Genomic DNA, 20,547 nt, shown 5'->3' with positions numbered 1-20,547 from the left:
CCCTGGGCACCCAAAACATACTTCTGGGGAGGGTCACATGACCGTTCTTGTGGTTTCCCTTTGCCTCCCAGTCAGAAAGTCATTTTTCTGCGGGGAAGCAAAGAAATCTGCAGGAGACATAAATACTGTGCATGTGCAGTGGCACAGAATTCACCCAGGAGTAAAAGCTTCTTGTGTGGGGAATCAAAGGAATCGCCCTGTCATATATGCACCAGATTAGCTTTGCCCCCACTACATCTAAATCTTCCTTTGCAACACATCAAAGTAGGCATGCAGGCAGCCAGAACAGAAGACGCAAAAAGATTCACTTTCCCACAGGCAACTTCCCCTACCCCTAGAAGCATGAACATGCTCCATCTTCCTTAAGAAAATAAGTAGCTCCGCCTCCTGCATAGCAGGTCATAGGCCAAGGTAATAGTCACCTTGTAAATACCTACAGTAAGATAGATAGCACAGGCCCCCTGCTAGACGCACAAGATGTTTTGACCTGGAGTTGCTAAGTATCCTGGGCTATGCCTCCCATCCTCACTCTGTCTCATTTTATGCACTTCCATATAAATTATTTCCAGCATAATGTACTGGCTTTTTGTATGATTTGAGACGTATTGCCCTCTAATGGCTGGCTGAAGATAAGGAATCTATTATTCGCTGAAAGTGAGATCTGCTAACTCAAGTTTTAGAGGCCTGTATTTTTAGACTGTGATGATTCATCTCCAGAGGTATGAATATAAAATTTATGTAGTAAATTGTGTCTGTTGTGTAATGCATAAAGATTCGTACCACAGGAGGTCTCCAGGCATTTTTCAGCACTGGCAAGGCATGCTCTGTTCACATTCATACACATTCATCACAAATTCAAAATTTGGTATACCACAATTTGTAGTTCCCTGGTTAAGCTGAGCAAACATCATTACTTTGACTGGACAGTTCTGCAGAGCTTTCAACCGTCGCGAATTTAACTTCCTAGAAAAATATCAGATGAATTATTTTATTTTATTTTTATTATGGAATTATTTTACAGAGTAAAAAGCGGCAGTATGATCAAGAGATAGAAAATCTAGAAAAGCAGCAAAAACAGACAATAGAACGTTTGGAACAGGAACACACAAATCGCTTACGAGATGAAGCAAAACGCATCAAAGCAGAACAGGAGAAGGAATTGTCCAAATTCCAGAACATGTTGAAAAACAGGAAAAAAGAGGTAAGACTCTTAGATAATGTAGAAAGTAGGGGACGTGGCCAGAGGCGAGCATGGTTGGACTCCCTTTATCCCTGCCATGGTGACTTCTGGGGACCATTCACAGCCATTGTAATTTTTTTGTTTTATTGCATACAAAACAGCTAACAAGCCATTGAAATATTGACTTCCGCAGAAGTCACTGATAGATTAGCACATTTGTGTCTTTCATAGAATCTTTAAAATTAATACATTTTAATTTTGGTTGATAGCATTCCACAAAACAAAAAAGCCGACAGCTGAAAAGTTTTATGACTAATTGCAGATCTAAGTTGTATAGTGAAACCAAGTGAGTGAAGGATGATGCTGAAAGTCTAAACCAGTGGTTTTCAAACTTTTTTTTTCCGCGTCCCACCTGAAAATTGCTGAGGGGCTCTGCAGACCACTTAATGATCTTTCCAAATGTTGTTTGTACCATTAGCTAACTATTGTAAAGCACTTTGGATAAAAGCACTATATAAAAAATAATAATAAACTTTTTTTGTTCTATAAATAAAAGCACAGAACTCATATTTTAATATCAATAGTTTTACCTTTGTAATGCAATGGATGTGCCCTCTCTCCCCCACCACAGCATCCCCCAAGCTGGGGCTGGGAAGGAGAGCAGGTCTCTCCCCCACCACAGCATCCCCCAAGCTGGGGCTGGGAAGGAGAGCAGGTCTCTCCCCCACCACAGCATCCCCCAAGCTGGGGCTGGGAAGGAGAGCAGGTCTCTCCACGGCAGCCGCAGCCCTGGATCTGGGGAAAGTCACCTCTTTCTCTGGCCGCTGCAGCCCTGCACATCCCAAATTCCCCCCACTCCCTCTTCTCACCCCACTGCTCCCTCCCACCTACCCCTTATTCCCCCCAAGGCCACCACCTCACCTTACATGTGCATCTTCTCCAGGGTCCAGGCACCCAATTAGTGGAGCCACGCCTGTGCAGCTCCACTAATTAGGTGGGTGGCCATTCTCTTGCGTGTGGCCACTCAGGTGCGCACCTTAGAGGGAACTATCAGCGGGCCACCTGAATGGAGCTCACAGACCACTGGTGGTCTGTGGACCACAGTTTGAGAACCTCTGGTTTAAACTGTTAATTTGCTTGTGTTAGCGCATGAGAAAGTTGTGTATTTACATATAGTTTTTTGTATATGAAGGCTGTATTTTATTTTTAAACCAATTGCATAGTTATAGTTCTGCATATAAGTGAATATAATTTATGCAAAAATAAGAGTAGTTATTAGATTAATATTCATTACTCTAAAAATCTGTGGTGCAGTATCAGAGTTTTTATGCAGAAGGACACTATAGTATGAACATGTTTAGGAAAATATATTTTTTTATTTATTTTGAACTGTACACTGGTATGTATTAATCATTTTTTTTCTCTTTTGCTGAACTTCTTGCATTTTTGAGTTTCTTTTTACTGGTGATTGGGTCTCATATGGGGAAGCTGGTGGAACTTAATGCTGTATACTGATCTGAAAAAATTTCTTCCTTGGAAACAGGAATAGCATGTGGTGGTTTGGACTCTGATTTCTGATGGGGCTTCCACTATTAAATAAACATTTGTTCTTGAAGGCATACTTTTTTTATTTATAGTTCAGTGAGGAGATTTATAGTTTGGAGGAAAATGCAGTCAGAACTCTAAAACTATCCATATTATATTGGAGAGTATGGAGAGTATGTAATGTTAAAAACTGGCAATATTTAATCTCCCCTAAACAAAATCATCAAATCATCATATTCTTAGCAAGTTGCTTTATCAGATAATATTTAGAAATTATCTCACCATTTTAAAGTGCACTATACCGAAACACATTTTATACAATTTCTGCCTAACTGTAATGCAGAGTTTTTGAAGAATATAATAATGGATGGGGGTGGTTGTTTCAAAGGTTTACTTTTTAAAACTGAATACTTACAGCCCTTTTATCTTTATGTGCTTATGTGCCTCTTTTATATTTTAAAACATACTATGTAAGTGTCATTTGTGGTTGAGAATACAGAAATGACATTGTATCCATTTGGACATAGCACAATGTCAATAAAAGCTGTTTTTCAGTGGAAGTTCATCTAAACTTCTACTAGTTCTAGATCCGTTACTCTGGGGATAAAAATAGTTTATAAAATTTCCTGTACTGTTCAAAGAGACCATTACTATTGCAGGCAGCTTTCTTAATCGATGGCTGTTTAAGTTGCTGCATGAAAACACATTCATGAGATATAGTAATCCATAGGAAGGAATCGCTGGTTCTGAGAGCACTTCATTAACATTTGCATGTAAAATCAGACTGGTTTATGGCTCCTTTCTAGGCTGCACTTAGACTTGTACAGAGCATGCACTATCTTTTCCTTTTTCACCAAACTAATACCTCTGCATGCTTTCCAATACCTTAGTGCTTGAATTACACTCTCATGTTCACAACAAATGCTTGCTGTGGAGAAAAAAATGTTATTTTCCCCACCTTCTGCATGCTTATATACTAGGTTTTTAATGAAGTGGAGAAAGCACCAAAAGAGCTGAGAAAAGAGCTCATGAAACGCAAGAAAGAGGAGCTTGCACAAACCCAGCATGCTCAGGTAACAGCAGCAGCTTCATGCTACTAAAATCCAAAAAGCAGCATTAGTCACACAGCTTAATCATTTCACTTTCTTTTTTAGGGTGACTGAAATTTAACTTCTAACCCTTGACATTTGCTCTGCTCCCTCAAATGCTCCCATAACCCTTTCCATAGAGTACAGTGTATAATCAATGATATGCAAACTTGTATTGATATGTTAAAAAAGCTTAAGATTCGGAAAGTTGTATTCAAATTAGAAAAATATCTTTGTACATCCCAGGAAAACTCATTACATTGTCTTGTCAGCTGATAAGTATCTTGTGTGTCTGCATAATTTATAAATGTTAGAGTAGAATGTCAAATATTTTCAGAATATTAAGCCTAAAGGAGGAAAATAAGTATATAGAAAGTGTAAAATTAAGGAATACTGTTCATGACAGCAGAGCATTTAAAGTAAACTGACTTAATTAAATACCAAAATGAAACGGAAAGTTGTATGAAACTATAGAAGATTGCAAATATAATTCCACACCTTGCACCTTATTGATATTATCTGACAGAGCTGGAAGACAAAAAAAAATATTAAATGTGTTCTTCCTTTGTAAGGTTTTGAATGTGATATTCTACCTCTAGTCAAGGTTATAGAACAAAAAGTGTTTGGGGATGGATAACTGAAGTGGGATTTAATTATTGTTTACAGGAGTGGAAAAAGTAGTGATGTGATTGGACTATGTTAATTGTGATTTGACTTTGAGGAGTAGATGTTATATTTTTATGGGCATGATGGGTTGAAAACTTCGTTGTACATCTTGAAATAAAGATGGGTGTACACCTGAGCAAAGTTCATAGTAAGTAGAGTTTTAGAACTACCAGTTGTCATACTTCTAACAGTGGATTAATATGTTTCCACTACAGCAAAAGCTTTGATAAATAATAAGATATGTTGATTAAGTTAAAAGATCCTCATTTCATGTCATCAAAAAGTACTATTAGCATAAGAACATCTACAGAAATTGATTTCAAATCTGTAAACAGATCAGTTACGTACAAGTACCATTTCTACTGTAAATGTTTGCTCAAACCACGAGCCTTGGAATCTTCATATTCTCATGGCTGATATATAGTAGTTTACCATCTTTGAAAGAAAGGAATTGTTTTTGTTTACATTTTGACCTGGGAAGTATTGTATTGTATTCTGATCCACAGGGCATTGCTCAGGTTATGATTCAGTCTTTTCAATTGTCTTCGTGTACACTCTGCAATGCACAAATGCAGGATGTAAGTCCCAAAATACCAAGAAGGGTTTATTTCCCTCATTTTTTCAACTTTGTGTTCACTCCTATTTTTTTCTTTGGCTCATATGTGCTGATGAATTTCATTGTCCCAAAAACTGATGAGTGCAAATTTATAAAATTGTATAGTTTAAAAGTTCAAATTGATGCACTGATTAACTTTGGATAAAACATTGTGAATTTTCTCTCAGAAACAGAAGTAGTCAATAATTGAATGATTTTATCACGTCAGCACCTGTGAGAAATTGAATGCAGTGACTAAATTTTATGTTGTGTGTGCAGTGAAATTTTTACCTTCGGGAGGTGGGGAGAAAGCTTTTATCATTTTCTTGCCAAATCGTAGGACAAAAACTTGTTACTACTGTCACAAAGAACTAATGTAACTGCTAAGGAGCAAATTATGTTGTGGTCTGCCTCCTACACTAGCCAACAAAGTTGCCAGTGAAGTTTTTCTCCACAATGTTTATTGCATGTGATGTGGTAAAGATTGTGGAGAACATCTTCACTGGCAGTTTGGTTGGATAGTGTAGGAGGTAGACCACAATACACAGTCTTTATTGCGGGTGACGTCTGGTATTGATGTACAGTAACTCCCCATTTAATGTCCTCTCGCTTAACGTTGTTTCAGTCTTACTTCCCTGCTCCATTACATGCTCATTTAAAGTTGTGCAGTGCTCCACTATAACGTCATTTGGCCACCTGCTTTGTCCACGGCTGGCATCTCCCCATCAGCTCCCCTACGCCCTCCCCAAGTGCCTCCCACCTGCCTGCGGACCCCGCGGATCAGCGCCTTCACCCTGCTCCCCTTGCCTCCTGCCTGCGGCAATCAGCTGGTTTGGAGCGTTCAGGAGGGAGGGGGGAGGCTGCACGCCGCTCCTCCCGCCAGCCTCCAGAACGCCGCAAGACAGCTGATTGCCATGGGCAGGAGGTGAGGGGAGCAGGGGGAAGGCACTGATCCGCCGGGTCCGCTGGCGGGTGGGAGGTGCTGGGCGGGACAGGGGAGCTGATAGTGGGGCTGCCAGCCTGTTTAACGCCTGTATTAAATTGCTTGTTTAAAATTGTTTAAAATGCCTTTTGTCTGACAAAAAAATTTCTCTCTGGAGCCTCCCCTCCCCCCATTTACATTCATTCTTATGGGGAAATTGGATTTGCTTAACATCGTTTCGCTTAAAGTCGCATTTTCCAGGAGCATAACTACAACGTTAATCGAGTAGTTACTGTATGAAGCTGAAAGGACAGAGCTTGCGTTTTTCAGATACGTAGCTTAGCTTGCTGTGCTAGCCATTTTTTAAAAAAAAACCCTTGTTATTTTGACTTCCAGTATAAACAGATCAGAACTGATACGTAAGTGATTGAGGGAGGAAAGTCTCTTCCATAATTGCTTTTCTGACCTTGACCACACACTTCTAATATAATGTTTTCCCCAGGGGTTGTAAGACATCATGAAAAAATACCTTGAAAGTCACCTACAGCATGTTTTACACAATGGCACCCCCAGCTATTCCAGTATACTAAAGCTGTATTTCTAATATATTTCAGTCTTCTTACTCTTTCAGTTGAAAAGTAAATAAACTTTTATTTACCCTCTAAAACTGTATTCTCATCAGTCCATTATTATGTATTTAATCTGTATCACTGACCCTATCCCTCTGATAATACCCATAACTATCATTCTCCCAGATATTCACCAACTTGCTCCTCTTCCAATTTTATACCACCTTCTGCACATCCCATTCACCCTGGTACCACAATAGCCTCCAAGTGTACCCACTTCAGTGTACCTACCCAGCCCTGGAGAGATGGTTGTGAAAATTGCAATTCACTGTCCAATGGGACTCACAAGCCTTAGTAACTATTTACTGAACTTCTGTGGGAGAGGAAAATCAGGTCTCTCTCAACAGTCATTATCAAGTGTGCCTGTAACAGATTGTTGATTCCACATTTCACTGTTCACATCTCTTCTCCATTGAGCTCTGTGAAATATTTGCTGCACTCATCTTACATTAAAGATCAATAAGATAAAATGTTGTTGCTGCTCAAGCCCATGTATCTCGTTTGACTAGCATCCCATCTGTCTTCCTATCTCTCTTCTCTAGAAACCTTCTTCAACTTCATTTCTTCCTGTATGAGAACAAATGCTCCTAGCTTTGCAACTTGGCTCATATCACAGCTGTCAGCAACCTTTCCATTGACTATATATTAGCTCTTAGTCAGTCATGCTAGAAATGTCTGCTCTAACCCTCTCGCTGTTTGCTAGCTTTTGCTAACTACTGTCCTCTATCCATTCAGCCTTTCCACAGCATATGTAAGAGAAGACCAGTATCTCTAGAACAGTTTCATAGAGTTTAAAGCCAGAAGGGACCATTAGACTATCTAGTCCAGCAGTGGGCAAACTACGGTTCGGGGGCCGCATCCTGCCCTTCAGACATTTTAATCCGGCCCTGGAGATTCCACTGGGGAGCAGGGTCCGGGGCTTGCCCCACTCCTGTGCTCCAGCTGGGGAGTGGGGTCAGGGGTTGGCCCCGCTCTGCGCATGCTTTGACTCCGCATGTCCCCCCTCCGGCTCCTATGTATAGGGGCAGCAAGGGGACTCAGCACACTGCCCCCGCCCCACGCGCAGCCCCCGCAGCTCCCATTGTTTGGGAACCATGGCCAATGGGAGCCACAGGGGCAGCGCCTGCAGATGGTGCAACGCGCAGAGCCGCCTGGCCACGCCTCTGTGTAGGAGCCTAAGGGGGGGAACATGCTGCTGCTGCTTCCGGGAGTTGCTTGAGGTAAGCGCTGCCTGGAGCCTGTACCCCTTCCCCCTCCCAGGCCCCAACCCCCTGCCCCATCCCTGATCCCTCTCCTGCCCTCCAAACCCCTTGGTCCCAGCCCAGAGCACCCTCCTGCAGCCTCAACCCCAGCCGGAGCCCTTACCCCCCACCCCAACTCCCTTTCCTAGGCTAGAGCCCCCTCTTGCACCCTGAGCTCCTCATTTATGGCCCCACCCCAGAACCAGCACCCCCAGCCAGAACTCCCAATCCCCAATTCATGGCCCGCCATACAATTTCCATACCCAGATGTGGCCCTCGGGCCAAAAAGTTTGCCCCCCCCCCCCCCCCCCCGATCTAGTCTGACCTGTATATCACAGGACACTACATTCCACACAAATACCTAGTGGCTTAAGCTACGACTACACGAGAAACTTCAAAGCGCTGCTGTGGGAGCGCTCCCACGGCAGCGCTTTGAAGTATGAGTGTGGTAATCCACCTACACGAAGGGAATAGTGCTGGGAGCGGTGCTCCGAGCCTGTCCACACTAGCGCTTTAAAGCGCTCAAACTTGCTGCGCTCGGGGGTGATTTTTCACACCCCTGAGACAGCAAGTTAGAGTGCTATAAAATGCAAGTGTAGACAAGCCCTTAGTTAGACCACAGCTATCTTCATGCTTAGATGCTTTGCTAAATCAGGCCTTTTTGTCTATTTGTATATTGCAAGTGCAGTAAAAATTGTCAAACTTGTTGGACTGCTGCAGCAGAAAAGCTTCTTTGATAGCCCCTAAGCCGTGCATGTCAATTTTCTGAATTCATGAGCACTAAAACAAGGACACGTCCAACTCACAGTGTAAAAAGCTTACTTATTGCTTTTCACAGAGTCTGTGCTTAACAAAATCATATACACTTTGTAAAGGTAACTTTCAACAACAAAAATATCAGTGACTATTTCAGAACTCTTAATTAAGTTATTGAACTCAACTTTACTAAGACACTTTCACTAACAAGTTTGGAAACATTTTATTGAAAATCTGTCTTATAAGTTTAAAGGCAAAATTAACATTATACTAAGGTGTGTATTCTCCTTATGTTCCTTTTTGTGTTCCACTAAAAATGCCGATTATGCTGAGATTGTGGCCCTTTCCATGTAACTAGCACAGGTCCATTTTTAAAATACCGTTTTCTTGTTTTGGAAAGTAGGCTCAATGTATATCATATTTTACATAAAAGTTCGTCATATTGTGTAAGGCAAAGGTGTGCGTGCATGCTTGCCTGTGTGTGTGTAGATACATAAAAATGATGTGTCAACTGTAGAGTGTGGATAGGTGACAGTGAACTGTGTAACGTCTGTTTTATTTTGACTAAATAACTTAAGTGTGGCCATGCAAAGTGTGCACACAAATAGGCTTTGAATAATAATAATCTCAAACAAATGATGACTGTTACACTCTTTACTACATGTGACTTTATTGTATCAGAGTTTTTCTGGGTTGTTTGTGTGTGTGCACATGGGGGCGGGGGGTTTCCAACTTTGCAAATAAATATTTTTGTTATTTCTACAAATTAGGTTCCTAGTCCTGCAGCTTGTTCTGCATGGGAGGACCTTCGCACCTTAGGGAGTGGCTCTCCATGCAGGGCTCTACCCACATGGAGCAAATTGCAGGACTGGGGCCTATATCAATATGACTTTCTCAGTTTTTATTCCACAGTGTTATAAATAAATATACACATATGAAAATTCATTATTTTATTTAAAAGGTATTTGAATAAATTATGTGCAGATTGTTTCTATTAGTTTATGAAGGCTTGTTAACTCTACACATTGCCAAATAAAGAGTAGCTAACAAAATAATTATTGTACTTGGATTTGAGTGTGCTTGGGTTCAGTTTTTAGCACACGGTTGGTTTTCCTTTATTGGCTACTCTATGGCTTCTTCAATCCCATGCAGCTGCTGTCACGTTTGGTTATGTTATGTGGCCCTTCCAAAACCCAGAGCCTAGGTAGGAGGGATCTTCAAACCCCGATCCCACAGTTACATAAGCCGCATGTTTTCCTCCTCTTTAAATTCTTCCCATAGAGGACTGCTCCTTATTCGTAGTGCTTAATACCAGCCCTTCCATGCATCTTGCATGACAGTACCATTACCCAACCAAGGTCAGGAGCCAAGGCTTTCTTTTCATAAGCTTCCCACCTAAATTGGGCAGAAGGAACCACCAGGGTGTAATAAAGTTACCTCTCCCTGGTGTTGACACATTATTTGAGCAACAGTAGTAGCTCCTGCTGGTTCAGGGAATAGAAGGTTTTAGTTTTTGTATTGCTGCAGATACAGTTTCCACCCGCTTTCAGATCAGTTGCTAATTTAATTTGAGAAGATGGACATTATTTTTTCTAATCAAACTCCTATTGTATTTTACTCTGATCATAGAAAGAACTGCAGATTTTGGTTAGTTCATTGCTTTCTGTCTCATTTCTAAAAGTGTAATTAAATATTCTGTACCATTTCTCTTTTACTGGATATCCCAAAAAATGGATAATTTTATAGCAGATGTATTGTAGGCCAAATTTTCATAAATGTGTTTGGTTTGCAATCTAATCAAGGGAACAAAGAGAATTGTTCTGGAAATCTCATTAAAAATTTAGTATGAATAGAAGTACAGCAAATTAATCTATTTTCCCTGGTTTTTAATAGGAACAAGAATTTGTGCAGAAGCAGCAACAAGAATTGGATGCATCTCTGAAGAAAATCATCCAGCAGCAAAAAACAGAGCTAGCCAATATTGAGCGAGACTGCCTGAATAACAAGCAGCAGCTTATGAGAGGTATCCATAATCAAATTTCCCCTTTAAAACTAGATTTTCTTCTGTTTTATATGCAATGTTTTGTCTTAGAGACCTGCTAGAGAAATAGTAAAGTCTGGCTTAAATTTATAAAATCAAGGACATCCAGAGTTAAAATCGAAACTGTCGTTAAAAACATATCTTTAATATGAAACAGTACTATATTTAAAATGTCTTTGTTCTGCTAGCAGAAAAGTAACGTGTTAAAATAATTCTGTTTTGAGATGTACCTTGCCTTTTCTGACTCCGCCATACCTATTTATTTGCACAGTTTTGGTCACATAATTTTGAATTTTGCTTATAACTTTATAAAGAAAATAATTTACTCAAGACATTTCCAGGTAACACTTTTCTTGGATTATTCCTTCATTAAAATTGTAACTATTGATCATTTTATTAGATATGGTTGGTGTGGTATATATCTGAATTAATGGCTTCTTACAAATATGTTTTTATCATTTCTTTTAAATTAAAATGTCCCTGTAATTTTAAATATATATGTGTAGATTAGATTAGAAAATACTATGTAGTACTTTCTGAAACAAACTTCCTCCTCCAGCTCGTGAAGCTGCAATCTGGGAGTTAGAAGAACGACATTTACAGGAAAAACACCAGCTTCTCAAACAGCAACTCAAAGATCAGTACTTCATGCAGAGACACCAGCTTCTTAAGAGGCATGAAAAAGTTAGTGCTGAGTTTGTCACTTTTCTCTATATTACAACCTTCAGTGGTTTATTAAAATGTCTTGTGATCTATACTACTAGTTTACTTGTCTACAACAACTTGGTTCATTCAACTAATGTAGCTTCTTTCTTGCTATATAAATGTCTCTTCTCTTTATTTTGTTGCTTCAATCAGTACATTGAGGCATTTTGTCAAAGTTGTTTGACATGTTTGGTAGTTAACACATTATTTATATTTCAAGCACTTAAAGTAAGCCAGGTTCCTCGCAATTAGGAGAGAAACATTCCTTATCCAGAAAGATTACAATCTAAATTTAAGACCAGATGTAACATGTGAGAGCAGTAAACAATTAGGGAGCATAAAAGGGAGCACTGGGGTTAAAAATATAGAAACTTATCTTCCAAAAATACGTTTACATCTTTTCTTATGTGATCGGTTCCATCTATTTGCGTAATCATTTGTAGTATTGGGCCTATAAAGTAATGGGATCAAGATACTTTTTATGTCAAATTTAGCCCAAAAGTTAGATTTCATAAAACAAGCTTTTAAAAATAAAAAACCAATAGAAATATTACCATTAGTGGATTCTTGTTAGTATTGGTATTTTATTCCAATAGAAGCAGGTTCTTTAAACAAAAAGCTCTCTGCAGTGTTTAGAGTCCAACGACTCCAGCAATGTGTTAATGCAAGAGAACCTGAAAGCGATATGGACCATATTCTGAGCTACATTGCACTAGTGTAAGTCCAGAGTAATTACACTAAAGTTAGAGTTTTAATAACCTATGGTATTTTTAACATAGGTAAAGAGGTCTTATTTAAGAATATTTAATATCAGTGTCCCTGTAAGGCCCCAAGTTCAGGAAAATACTATAAGTAGGGCCCTACCAAATTCACAGCCATGAAAAACACATCACAGACCGTGAAATTTGGTCTTTTGTGTACTTTTACCCTATCCTTCAGAGCTGGAGAGCAGCAGCTGCTGGCCAGGGGCCCAGTTCTGAAGGCAGTGCCGCCACCACCAGCAGCATAGAAGTGAGGGTGGCAATATTGCTGCCACCGTACCATGCCACCCTTACCTCTGCGCTGCTCCTGATGGCGCAGCCTTCAGAGCTGGGTGCCAGGCCAGCAGCCACAGCTCTGCCACCACTCAGCTCTGAAGGCTGTGCGGAAGTAAGGGTGGTATACCGTGACACCCCACCCTCTCATAATAGCTTTACAACCCCCTTTTTTGGTTGGGACCCCCAGTTTGAGAAATGCTGTGTCTTAAGGACTTTACATGTTGATATTTTGCTGTTTTAAAAATACATATTCGTGGTTGTTAAAACACCATGAAATTTAAGGTTTAAGTATCTGAAACCATGACATTCAAGATTTTTCAAATGCTATGATGGTGAAATTTACAAAAGTGGACTATGAATTTGGTAGGGCCCTAACTATAAGCATGTGTTTCAGTCTCCATGTTCAACTTGCGTATATGCTTGACTTAAGTGGATTGGCACCTGATCCAAAGCTTTTTGGAATCAATGGAAAGACGCCCTTGGCTTCACTGGGCTTTGAATCAGGCCCCTGCACTAATGGGATGGATGTAAGCACATGTTTAAGTGCTTTGCTAAATTGGGGCCTAAATGTTTAAACATATTATGTTAGTCATAAAGCAATATTACAAACAATCTTTTTATTCAAAACCTTTTTAGGAAACAGAACAGATGCAACGATATAATCAACGGCTTATTGAGGAGTTAAAGAACAGGCAAACTCAGGAAAGAGCAAGACTGCCCAAAATCCAGCGAAGTGAAGCAAAGACTCGAATGGCTATGTTTAAGAAAAGTTTAAGAATTAACTCATCAGGCACTCCAGAACAGGATCGTGAGAAGATTAAACAGGTGACTGAAAAACATCTATAGTTTAAAATCTCTGAAAGTGCTTGAGTTGAGTGAAGTTTTGAAGTATAATTATATGTATTCAGTTGTATTTTAAAAGGGATCAGTTTGAAGGCCTAGAGATATTGCTCTGTACTGCTGCATGAGTGTCCCAAATCAGTCTTTTATATATGTCAGAAGTGATCAAGGGCTTGAAATTCTGTGAAAGAAGTACATTTGGCCTCAGGATGTTATGAACTTTATAATGCTTAATATTTACTTTCATGGACAACTTTTGGAATATAATTTTATTGAGTTTCAAAGAGAATACCATCTAGTCCTCTGTGCAGGTTTGAAGGCCACAACTCAATTTGGAATATATATCTAAAATCATCCCACTGTAAAATGGAGACTGGATTGTTTATCATGGAATTCTACCTACTGGGTCAATGTGGAGCAGCCATTTCTTCTTGCATTTAAGAGAAATATTTGCAGTTGCCCTTAATCCTTCTCCAAATTTGTTTGTACAAATCAGTTTGTTGTGTGCCCCAATAGTTTTTGATGTTTCCAAATTGTGTGCATATTATAAGGTTAGCTGGAATGCCTGCTGCAGATTGGATTACTTCTCCAGTTGAGTATAACCAAAGACATTTAAATTGTTCTGATTTTTGACAGCCTGTTTTTGATAATCATCTATATATGTTCTAATTCTTGAATAGGATTGATGTTTGTTGTTTTTACGGAGACCCCCAATTTAGTAGGCACTCTTCAGTACTAGTAAAATAATATAGTTCTTGCCTTGAAGATCATACCAGATAACTTCAGGCCCCAATCATCCAAAGACTTAACACATTCTTAACTTTACATAAGTAAGTGATCCCATGGAAGTCAATGTGACTACTGAGTATGTAAAGTTAAGTACATGCATAAGTTTTTGAAGGATCGGAGCCTTAGATTTGATACAAGGAGTGAAAGTATATTAGATGAGAGGCAAGGATTACTCATTTATAGTTTATGCGTATATTGAATGTTTATTTTTTTAAAATATAGAGCCAGATTCTAAACTGGTGCAAATCCGTTTGCTCCATTAAAGTCAACAGAGCTTTGTTGATTTACACTAGATGTGTTGGGGCCCATAATAACTATAATTGACATATTTTAGGGGCCTCATGGAAGAAGTGAGTTTTAGGGAGGGATTTGAACAAAGATGGTGAAGTGACATGAAGGAGAAGAGATGGGAGGGAAGAGCCTGCCTTGGATAAGGGTATATTGGAAAATTCAAGTGGTGAGAATTAGGAAATTGCAATGATGACTTTAATCTTGTAATGTTGTTCTGTCCAGTTATACTGTAAATCCGTTATATTCTTTACAACCCTGGAAAAGTCATTTGTAATATATACCTGCATTAGGTACTGTATAAATCACCTACTCTTTGTTTTTAATTTTAGTTTGCTACTCAAGAAGAAAAGAGGCAGAAAAATGAGAGGTTGGCTCAGCATCAAAAACATGAAAATCAAATGCGGGACCTTCAGTTGCAGTGTGAAGCAAACATCAGAGAACTGCACCAATTACAGGTTAAACATATAGGGCATAAAATAAGCAGTGTATGAAGAGTCAAGTTAATCAATACAAACTGAGACAATTCTGAATTTATTGATTAGGAAAATGTTTTAATGGTGTTTTTCTTACATAATTACCCATCCATATAGAAATTAATGAGATCCCTTTCTAAGGGATACAGCATAGTGTACTCTTGATTCATATCTATAACTCAGTTAAGGATAAATCGATACATACACAGAGAGAGAGAGAGAGAATATGAACCGTAAGGGAACATTAACTTGTAGAGTGCTTACCAACCTTTGTTTTAACTGCTACTTTCCTTTGGCAACATTTCTTTTTAATGTGTTTTTGTTTTTAATCCGCATTCAAAACAGAAAAGTAGCTCCATCTTCTGTTGTTTGAATTTTCAGTTGCTCTGAATGGTGTCAGTACCTCACCATAAGACCAGGTCTATAGTACCACCTGTAATGAGGTCTGTCTTGCAAAGGGCAGGTTGTTGACTACATCTGCAGTTCTGGAACATAACAAAGTTTTCAGTAATACAGGCCTCAGTTTTTGGTCTTTTCATGACCTGTAAGTTGTAAAACCAGCTGCTACACACCATGAGCCAGATTCTGTTCCCCATTAAGTTTGTTTTCTTCTGCTCCAGTGACATAAGGCAGATTTAAAGCAGGAGTTAAGTGACCAGCCAATTATTCCCCTTGTAGTGGGGAAATCCCCCAGTGGCATAGAGCCAAGGAAGCTGGTGCTACACTACTCTCTTTCACAGCATCCTGTGGAAGTGGGCATGGCCACAGCACTGATGTGCTTCAGTGAGCCCTCACTGTAGGAACAGACCATTGGGGGCCATTTCAGCTGGGTGTAAGTTAGAGCTGCCCTAAGGTTGCTCTGCGCTGTAGCAGGGGATAATTTGGCCCCCAGCTGGCTTCAGGATCAAGATGATGACTTAAGGGTGGTGCACCATCAGCCATCTGTGTTCCCCATTCTTCCCCATTCAGGTCTTAGACTGAGCTCAGCTAGGATTGAACCCGTAGATAGCCTTTGGCAAGTGTTTATAACTAAAGTCTTGCTTCAGCAAGGTACTTAAGCACATGCCTACCTTTTAAGCAGTTCCGTTCCCTTTTGCTTTGAATGGACTACTCATCTATTTAAAGTTAGGCATGTGCATAAATATCTTGCTGAAGTTGGACCCATTCTCTCCTGTGGTTTGTTGCTGTTTACCTCTGTATAGTGGTGATCCTGAGGCTCCCTCCATAAAGACATATCCCCTTTGATTTGTCAGTCAGCCTTAACTATTGGAATCAAGGGATGAAATGGTTGTAAGCATAACTTTCTAACGTAATAAGCTCTTAAACTGAATCCAACAAAACTGCCTTGACTAGACAGAGCATGCACTGCGTGACACTGAATAGATTAGCCAATAACACACATACAGTGTTGAGTGACATTATCTTCTACACCAATGAAACGCTTTTCACAATATTTCTGATTATGCCATATTTTATAACACAAAACCACTGGTTCTTTTGGAAACATCAGCTCTTGATAAGAGTGCATTATGTTATAATTCACATCACATTATACAGTGTAAGCTGATTTAAAATAATTAGGACAACATATGTTACTGTACAAATGGTTTATTGTCTAATCTGAATTAGTTTTATTTAAGGATTATCGATCTTATTTTCAGAATGAAAAATGCCATCTACTGGTTGAACATGAGACTCAGAAACTAAAAGAGTTAGATGAAGAGCATAGCCTAGAACTGAAGGAATGGAGAGAGAAACTAAGACCAAGAAAAAAGGTAACTGAGGACAGTTTATAAGCAAAAGATGGGGCCAGAAGATAAATGATGCCTCAGACTCTGAAACTGTATGGTTACAAATTGGACAGTACAAAAAAAATTCATCCCAGCAAAACAGTGAAACTAATGTACAAAAAATTCAGTAGAGCATCACCTTATCTAGAAGCCACAATAGATACAAGGGAGGCAGACAGGAGAGGCTTGCAAGTTATCCACCTTTTAACATCTCCTAGAGTGTGTGCACACATGTATGTATGTATGTGTGCACTATAAGGTGGGTAGAAAGCTGGCTAGATTGTCGGGCTCAACGGGTAGTGATCAATGGCTCCATGTCTAGTTGGCAGCCGGTGTCAAGTGGAGTGCCCCAAGGGTCGGTCCTGGGGCCGGTTTTGTTCAATATCTTCATAAATGATCTGGAGGATGGTGTGGATTGCACTCTCAGCAAATTTGCGGATGATACTAAACTGGGAGGAGTGGTAGATACGCTGGAGGGGAGGGATAGGATACAGAAGGACCTAGACAAATTGGAGGATTGGGCCAAAAGAAATCTGATGAGGTTCAATAAGGATAAGTGCAGGGTCCTGCACTTAGGATGGAAGAATCCAATGCACCGCTACAGACTAGGGACCGAATGGCTAGGCAGCAGTTCTGCGGAAAAGGACCTAGGGGTGACAATGGACGAGAAGCTGGATATGAGTCAGCAGTGTGCCCTTGTTGCCAAGAAGGCCAATGGCATTTTGGGATGTATAAGTAGGGGCATAGCGAGCAGATCGAGGGACGTGATCGTTCCCCTCTATTCGACATTGGTGAGGCCTCATCTGGAGTACTGTGTCCAGTTTTGGGCCCCACACTACAAGAAGGATGTGGATAAATTGGAGAGAGTCCAGCGAAGGGCAACAAAAATGATTAGGGGTCTAGAACACATGACTTATGAGGAGAGGCTGAGGGAGCTGAGATTGTTTAGCCTGCAGAAGAGAAGAATGAGGGGGGATTTGATAGCTGCTTTCAACTACCTGAAAGGGGGTTCCAAAGAGGATGGCTCTAGACTGTTCTCAATGGTAGCAGATGACAGAACGAGGAGTAATGGTCTCAAGTTGCAGTGGGGGAGGTTTAGATTGGATATTAGGAAAAACTTTTTCACTAAGAGGGTGGTGAAACACTGGAATGCGTTACCTAGGGAGGTGGTAGAATCTCCTTCCTTAGAGGTTTTTAAGGTCAGGCTTGACAAAGCCCTGGCTGGGATGATTTAACTGGGAATTGGTCCTGCTTCGAGCAGGGGGTTGGACTAGATGACCTTCAGGGGTCCCTTCCAACCCTGATATTCTATGATTCTATGTGTGTAAAAAATAAATGGGACCCTTAAACATAGCTATAGCTATGGGCAAACTGTCCTACAGATACAGACCAACCTAAGTAGTAGACTATAAAGCCTCTGTATGCTCAATTTTATATTAGTGCATGATTTTTTGTGGTCTGTTGCATGAAGGTTGGGCAAATAACACGTTGGTATCGTGGATTTCTTTGTACTTCACCATATACACCTTTGTTAATCTGTTGTTTTTAGACACTGGAAGAGGAATTTGCTAGAAAACTTCAAGAACAGGAAGTTTTCTTTAAAATGACTGGAGAGTCTGAATGCCTTAACCCTTCAACACAGAGCCGGATTTCCAAATTCTATCCAATCCCTAGCCTGCACTCCACTGGATCGTAACTCTAGGAACTTCTGTAGATTTTCCTATTTGGAATGCTCATATCTTCAGCTTCTGCCGTGGTAGAATCTACAAACTACATCAAAGGACCTCTATGCTTTTAAGTTTCGGTGGAGACAATCAACAGTGTCATTGTCAAGATTTTTCCTTTTTGTTTCTGACTGGGAGAAAACTAAATAGAAGAACAGACATTGGTCTGTAATGGTAATATGATGTCGTCCTTCAGATGTTTCAAGAAGAATTTTTTTTATAAATCAGTCTCAGAAAATGTTATCTACTATTTTGACATTAAGAAAATAAGCTTAAAATATTAGATATAATCACCACAAAAAAGAAACTGTTACACAAATCATCATGTAAACGATATAATATTGCTTCTTTTTTTGACTGTCTGATTTCTCCACCACAGAATTTCACAACTGAAACTGTGCTGTAAAGAGGTTAAAAGTTTTGTGTCATTGAGCAAGTCATTCATAACTAGGGCAGAAACTATTTCTTCAAACCATACTGTTGAATTTGAAGAAAAAAAGTCTTATGCTCAACATATTTAGTTACAGCATATGCCTTTAAAAGGTTTTAAAAAACCCTCTGGCATCATAACTAAAGCAACCAAACCTCCATTACATGTTTTGTCCATTAAAATCCAGGATGAAATGGGGTGCTAGTTTCATTAATCCAGTGCCTGAAACACTTCAATATATTATTCTTTGCAATAGGGTAGTCTCTTATTGTTCTTAAAAAACCTTCTTCGCATTGATGTTGCTGTAAAAAAAAAAAATTAAAAAAAAAAATCCTGCTGCTACTGCCGTTTTGGTCACAAGTCCTCACCCTAAAATATTTTGCACTGAAATATGTAAAGGTGAAAACCTGCTAATTTCAAAATGCACAAGTTGTTATTTTCCTTACACATGAGCGGTGTTTACTTCTACAGACTGAAATAAAAACTGTAGAATGTATTTTCAGAACCTAATGTGCACTTTGCACATTGTTTCTCTAACATACTTGGACTGGGTAGGTGGATCCTTCTCTTCTTACCAAAGTCCGTTCATTTGAAACTCCATCAGAGAAGTGGAAGTGACTGGTCATATTTATAAACTAGTTGCTGAAATCTGATCTGAATAGAAATGTTTTGAAATTTTTGTTTTAGTCAGTTTATTTCATGGAAGGATTTAAGTTGAATATGTAGACAAACTACTTTAAAAATATGCGTGTGTTTGGGTTGTTGTTTTTTTGCCACATAGTAATTAACGTGTTAAGATTTTTATTTTTCAGTTTCAGAGGTGTACTGTAGGTTATTTACTTGACTGATTTGCAGTGGGAAGAAAAATCTGAAATGTTTATCATGTAGCTGGTGGGAATGTAACTGTATTAAAGAAAAGCGCACTCGTTGAAGGTTTAGAATTTGAGTCATATCAAGACAGTATTATAAACTGTACATTGGTATGCCAAAGTTAAATTTGTAAAATAATGTTTGCTTTCTGTCATTTGAGGCGTGATCTTTTAGTCTCTTTGTAAAAGTTCCTTTATTTTTGTTTGCTAGCTTGCATCAAACATCTGACTGGTGAACATATAATGTTCATTTCACGGGAACAGTGTTGACGCATGTGAAGGAACTGGTTATAAATTAATGTAGAATTTTAATTGGGCTTGGTTGAAATCTTGTATGCTGAACTTTTAGCTTGTTAATGCAGACAGTTTAAATTGACAGCACAGTAAATATAATGAGAAATGCATGTTTTGATTTAAATTTTGTAACATTTTTGATAAGTATAACTTACTCTGAAAATTACTTTATAGCTAGCCTTAATTTCTGGCATTTCATTATATAAATATGTATTGTGTATTGGTTGTAAATTCACATACCATATCATACTAGAATGTAATATGTTGCTATATGCAAAATTCTTTAATATGTTTATTCCAAAATTCTAGGGTGAAAAATGTCTTTGAAGGCCTTTACTTTTTAAGCTACACCTTTATAAAATGACTAGTACTAAATATATTAAATAGTGTTTATATCACTATAGTCAACAGGACATCTGTGTGAAAAACTGTTTTTTTGCAAAATACATTGTTATTTTTTGTGAAGGGGTCAGGCAAATTTTCCCCCTCTAAACTTTGTGTTCAGCTCATTCAAAATGTTTAATAACTTCGCAGGCAGAGTATGTATTTTCTCCTCTCACTCTAATATTTTGGAGGTTTAGATGATCATTTGCTACTATATTTTATGACACACTATATATATTATTCTGCATCTGTAAGACT

At 39.1% G+C, this 20,547-nt stretch overlaps 1 protein-coding gene across 5 annotated transcripts in view; it reads left to right on the top strand.

The window, feature by feature from the left end:
* The window catches only part of SLK (STE20 like kinase), a 65,756-nt gene extending 45,438 nt beyond the window's left edge, over nucleotides 1-20,318 (top strand). For 4 of the 5 annotated variants that reach the window (XM_073354448.2, XM_073354449.2, XM_073354451.1 and 1 more), the window contains 8 exons: nucleotides 1,022-1,201; nucleotides 3,706-3,798; nucleotides 10,516-10,645; nucleotides 11,223-11,347; nucleotides 13,042-13,230; nucleotides 14,655-14,780; nucleotides 16,460-16,573; nucleotides 18,138-20,318. In XM_073354448.2, coding sequence (XP_073210549.1) covers nucleotides 1,022-1,201; nucleotides 3,706-3,798; nucleotides 10,516-10,645; nucleotides 11,223-11,347; nucleotides 13,042-13,230; nucleotides 14,655-14,780; nucleotides 16,460-16,573; nucleotides 18,138-18,284 — 1,104 coding nt within the window. In that variant the 3' untranslated portion in view covers nucleotides 18,285-20,318. The remainder of the gene's footprint in view (nucleotides 1-1,021; nucleotides 1,202-3,705; nucleotides 3,799-10,515; nucleotides 10,646-11,222; nucleotides 11,348-13,041; nucleotides 13,231-14,654; nucleotides 14,781-16,459; nucleotides 16,574-18,137) is intronic. The other variant, XM_073354450.2, reaches the window with a different exon arrangement.
* Nucleotides 20,319-20,547: the final 229 nt, after the last annotated feature.

The sequence above is a fragment of the Lepidochelys kempii genome, chromosome 7, assembly GCF_965140285.1.
Source record: "Lepidochelys kempii isolate rLepKem1 chromosome 7, rLepKem1.hap1, whole genome shotgun sequence".
In the NCBI taxonomy this organism is placed as follows: domain Eukaryota; kingdom Metazoa; phylum Chordata; order Testudines; family Cheloniidae; genus Lepidochelys; species Lepidochelys kempii.
The sequence above is the reverse complement of the archived record's forward strand: the minus strand, read 5'-3'. Positions and strand labels throughout refer to the sequence as shown.